The sequence below is a fragment of the Otolemur garnettii genome, unplaced genomic scaffold, assembly GCF_000181295.1.
Source record: "Otolemur garnettii isolate 467f Iridium unplaced genomic scaffold, OtoGar3 scaffold00089, whole genome shotgun sequence".
Lineage (NCBI taxonomy): Eukaryota > Metazoa > Chordata > Mammalia > Primates > Galagidae > Otolemur > Otolemur garnettii.
Genome location: NW_003852484.1, coordinates 167,099 through 172,708, shown reverse-complemented (window position 1 = coordinate 172,708; position 5,610 = coordinate 167,099). Strand labels below are relative to the sequence as shown.

Genomic DNA, 5,610 nt, shown 5'->3' with positions numbered 1-5,610 from the left:
AGTACTAACAACTTCTTCAGCAGTTTGGGAATAACTAGATATTTAAGGTTATAAAGTCATACTCATTAACCTCATACAATATGATAGTGAATAGATCTCCAATTAAGAGAAAGTAATTTTGGCTTGGTGCCTGTAGCTCAGTGGCTAGGGTGCCAACCACATACACCAGAGCTGGCGGGTTTGAATCCAGCCCCAGCCTGCCAAATAAAAATGACAACTCCAACCGAAAAAAAATAGCCAGAGGAGATGGGATCTTCCTCTTGCTCAGGCTAGCCTCAAACTCCTGAGCTCAAGCAATCCATCTGCCTCAGCCTCTCAGAGTGGTAGGGTTACAGACATGAGCCACTGTGTCCAACCATAGTGGTGGTTTTCAAACAAATATTCCAATGGAGTTTACTGCATCTTAAGTGGTGTTATATTAAAGATGGTTTAAAGGCAAATGTAAAAAGGGAGTTACATTAATAAATAATTGCTCTATAGTAGGTAATTAAGAGACGCTAAAGCTACCTGAACTGTATTATAACCTTCTATGCTCATCATTTGTGTTACCATCAGACCAAATACTGAACTAACAATGTACTACCAGTCTGAAATCCTATGGCCTCACTCTCTTAATAAATGCTCATTGGCTTGGTGCCTGTGGCTCAAGTGGCTAAGGCGTCAGCCACGTACACCCAAGGTGGCAGGTTCGAATCCGGCCCGGGCCTGCCAAACAACAATGACGGCTGCAACCAAAAAATAGCCAGGCATTGTGGCGGGCGCCTGTGGTCACAGCTACTTGGGAGGCGGTGGCAGGAGACTCGCTTAAGCCCAGGAGTTAGAGGTTGCTGTGAGCTGTGATGCCACAGTACTCTACCCAGGGCGACAGCTTGATGTTCTGTCTCAAATAAATAAATAAATAAATACTCATTAAGTACTCTCACTCTGGTGTCCTGAGGAGAGTGTCGTGGCATCGTAGCTCACAGCAACCTCAAGCTCTTGGGCTCAAGAGATCCTCTTGTCTCAGTTTTTCTATATTTAATAGAGACAGAGGGTCCCTCTTGCTTAGGGAGATCTTGAATCCTGAATTCAGGCAATCCACCTGCCTCAGCCTCCCAGAGTACTAGAATTATAGGTGTGAGGCACCGCACTCTGTTCTCCCGGCCCAAGTACTCTGTTCTTAATGTTCACAAATATGAACAAAAGCTAGGATAAATATATTTTAATACAGTTAATTTTTAGGATAAACAACTAGACAAAATGAGATTCTAACTAGTCTACACAAAGCAACATCAACTTTTTTTTTACATTGCCCTTAATAGTCTTTAAGAAGGGCAAAAACAAGCCAAGAACTACTGAGCATCTGGATTCACAAAAGGGTCCGGAAAAAATTACTGAGCCATTTCATAAGAGACATGGTTCTGATTATAACATATTGACTACTGTCAGAGGACAGACAATATACTTAGTTGTGTTTTTTTTTTCTTTGAGACAGAGTCTCACAGAGTCACAGCATCACAGCTCACAGCAACCTCAAACTTTTGGGCTTAAGCAATTCTCTTGCCGCAGCCTCCTGAGTAGCTGGGACTATAGGCACCCACCACAACGCCTGGTTATTTTTTGTTGCAGTTGTCATTGCTGTTTAGCTGGCCTGGGCTGGGTTCAAACTGGCCAGCCTCAGTGTATGTGGCTGGCACTGTAACCACTGTGCTAGGCCACCGAGCCATTTGGATATATTTTAATAATAATATTTAATTTATTAAATATTTAATATTTAATTTAATTATTAATAATAATTCCAAATTGATTTTAAGTTAAAAAAGAAACTGTATTTGTCTTACTTTTGTAAAAATATGTGTTTTTTCTTTTTCCTTAGAGACAGGGGGTCACTCTGTTGTCCAGGCTGGAGTTCAATGGTGTCATTATAGCTCATTGCAGCCTCTAATTCCTAGGCTCAACATTCTCCTGCCTAAACCTCCTAGTCTTTTTTTTTGGGGGGGGGGTAATAAATGAGGTCTGACTATGTTGCCTAGGCTGGTCTTTAATTCCCGGATTCAAACAATCACCCTGCCTTGGCCTCCCAAAGCTCTGGATTATAGGTGTCAGCCACCACGACCAGCCAAAATATGTGATCTCATAAACTGGGCTTATGACCTTTAATTTCTTTTTTTTTTTTTTTTTTTGAGACAGAGTCTCAAGCTGTCATCCTGGGTAGAGGGCTATGGCATCACAGCTCACAGCAACCTCCAACTCTTGGGCTTAAGCAATTCTCTTGCCTCAGCCTCCCAAGTAGCTAGAACTACAGGCACCTGCCACAATGCCCAGCTATTTTTTTTGTTATAGTTGTCATTCCTGTTTGGCAGGCCTGGGCCAGGTTCGAACTCACCATCCCCGGTGTACGTGGCTGGCGCCCTAGCCACTGAGCTACAAGCACCAAGCTTGCCCTGTTATTTTTAGAGACGAGGTCTCGCTCTTGCTCAGGCTGGTCTTTAATCTATGAGCTCAAGCAATCTACCTGCCTCGGCCTCCCAGAGTGCTAGGATTATCGGCATGAGCCACCATGTCCAGCAACCTTTAATTTCTATGAAATGAAATTTAAAATCCAAAGAAAAACAGAACCAGTTTTGAATATGTATGATGACAGACTAGTTAGGATAACTGAGACTCACAGAATTCTAAAATCTCACTTAATCTAATAATTGAACAGAATTTCCCCTTACTATTAGAAAGGGAAAATGTCTTAATATTAGAAACTAGAAAACATGGTTAATAGGAACAAAATTGAATTGTCATAAATCCCATTCCCTGATTTTATTTGTTAAAACTTTCTGTTGAGGGTACCAATAGCAATTTAATTTCCAAAAGGCAATCTCATGAATATATTAATAGCATTTAATTAAAAATTAACTATAATATGTCTCTTTTATGACTGAAGCTTAGCTAAGATATTAAAGCTTTTCCTTATTTCTTGACTTATTCCCTTTTTTGGAGTATGAGAGGCTACAGAGTCTTTCTGATATATGAACTGAGAAGAGTAATTGTCCTTGGGGAGAGAGTAGCAAAGAATAAGGTTCTAAATCTGGTTATGCCTTAGTATTTATGACCCCAGACATGTCCCATTACCTCTAGATTTCAAGTTTTTTTCATCTATTAATCTATAAAGAGCCTAAGGCTAATCTTATAAAGCTTATCACTGAAGATGACAAACTTTTTTTAAAACTAATAACGTGTACTTTCTAATGTTATGAAAATTTGAATTAGCTAGAAATACAATTTGGAAATTAGTAAGACATACCACAACAAAACTTAAAAATGGGAAAAACTGAAAAAGGGAATAAAATACTTTCTTCACAGCTACAATAAACAATCTCAAACTATTGGCATAACAGGTTTGATTATGATGCCACACTTAGATTATAAGTTTAAATTTAAAACAAATTATCCTTTGCACAGAGTCTTCCTTTATTATTAAAATACTAGGTTTTCTGTTATTGTAGTTTCATTAGCTCTTCAATGACTGCTGTGGAGGTTTTGGTTTTTGTTTTGTATTCTTGGCAAAAAATACTATATTTCTTCAAATTATTCTTTATAACCTTCTGATGAAGTAGAATTAAAGTTTTACAGTATATATTTAAAATATTCTATGAATAGCTCCTAAGAAAATATAAGAGATATAGATAAAGATTTACCCACAAGATATGTCTTATGATTTTTATAATACAAATTTGCAAACAACCTCAATGTCCAATATTTTATCTTAAATAAAAGATAGCAAATGTATTTCACAGAATATTATGCAATCATTAAAATAGTTTATCAATAACATGAGAAAATGAATATATTTAGTTAAAATACAACACAAAATTATCTACATACATGTATAATAATTAATCCTAATTTTATAAGCCTATATGTATGAACATACACAGAAAAGACGCAAAATACTAAAATCACCTATCTCTGGATGAAATGATTAGAGATGCTTTTATATTCTTCTTTATACTTTTCTGATTTTAAAAATTTTCAACAATAAATATTTAAGATCAGAAAAAATAATTTAAAAAGAGAATTTACATAAGTCCACAGATATACTCTTCCACTCCCAAAAAGCATGCTGGAATATACTGGGAATTGGAACAAAAAAGTATATTCATAACACCTTGAACTTATTATTTGTCTAAGTTTCCAAAATTCAAGATTGTAGTTTGATATTAAAAATTGGAGAACAATTTTTCTACTTACCTTCTCCAACCATTGTCACGCCTATCGACATGCCTAAGAACTTGCTCTTAGTCCAGACGTGTGCATTTACACACATCTTCCTTTCTGCACATTCTGCATAAAATCCTGAGACTGGAGGATGATGGGAAACCTGCTCAGCAACAAATCTGACTGTGTAACAGTCCGATCCCACCTGGCTCAAAGACTCCTCTGATTGAGGAGCATGATTTGTGACTGCCTGGGTGGAAGAGCTGCTAATAACACTGGATGCTACCTCACTTTTCGGCATCCTCCAGGAACAGTGAAATGTTTCTCCAATGATAGGATTGTATGGTTTCTTAGCAATGGCTCCCTTACGGCCTTCATGAAATGAGGTAAGGTAGTACTCAACAAAGCGAATCATTCTGTCCTCAGCTGTAGCTCCATTAGTGATGGCTATAAATAGGTCTGGATGAGACATGAAGTCTGCATACATTTCCAGCAAGGAACGCTTCTCTAGGATAAATGTAGGAAGCACCACCTAAAACAATAACAACAACAACAATCAACCGAAGAGGGAAAATTTATCTGTAACAACTGTTCTTATCTCTCTAAAAACATTTCATTCTAGATGGGTATTAAAAACATAGTTACAAAGAAAAAAGTATTTGGTCTCATTAAAAAATAAGCATGCTTAAAGGGAAATGAAAGCCTGCCCAAATAGTTAAGATGAAATACAAATTCAAGATGGTCAGGTAGAAGGAATTAAAAAAAAAATCCTCAAACTTCTAGACTAGATAAAAAAGTATCATCAGGTTAAAAGTCAAAGTGAATGTTAGTCATGCCTAGCCTCCTTTCCTAACTTTAAAATAAATTGTAGATGATTGATCAAGATATGAGACTTTTCTGAGAATAAAGAGATCACAGACCAAAGGAAAAGCTGTAACACACATTTAATTTTAAGCACAAGGCAACTATTTCCTAAAAGAGAACTTTTGATAGCTAAAATTAGTTAAGTGTAAGGAAGATTAAATATTTTAAAGCAGAGTTGGACAGACATTGCAAAATAGTTCAACTGTTTGAGAAAACAAACTTGGAATATTTTTCAAGACCCTTAAGGTATTCATACCCATCAGCCTAGTACTTTTATCCAGGAACCTAGCCTTAGGAAATAAATAACATGAATAAGGAAAATGTTAAAAAATAATTACAACAACTTACATTTTAAGCTATGGTTCTACATCACTTAAATGTGGAAATCTCACGTAATGACATTTCACTATTATAGTCCTTTTAAAAGATGGTTCTGGGCTTGGCACCTGTAGCTCAAATGGCTAGGGCGCCAGCCACATAAACTGGAGTTGGTGAATTTGAACCCAGCTTGGGCTTGCCAAACAACAATGGCAGCTACAGCCAAAAAAAAAAAAAAAA

General features: G+C 36.8%; 1 protein-coding gene across 1 annotated transcript in view; it reads right to left on the bottom strand.

Moving 5' to 3' along the window:
* OSBPL11 (oxysterol binding protein like 11) overlaps nt 1–5,610 on the bottom strand; it is a 104,656-nt gene that overhangs the window by 29,445 nt on the left and 69,601 nt on the right. Inside the window, exon 8 of the mRNA XM_003795101.3 lies at nt 4,222–4,720. Within this exon, the coding sequence (XP_003795149.1) occupies nt 4,222–4,720 (499 nt within the window). The remainder of the gene's footprint in view (nt 1–4,221; nt 4,721–5,610) is intronic.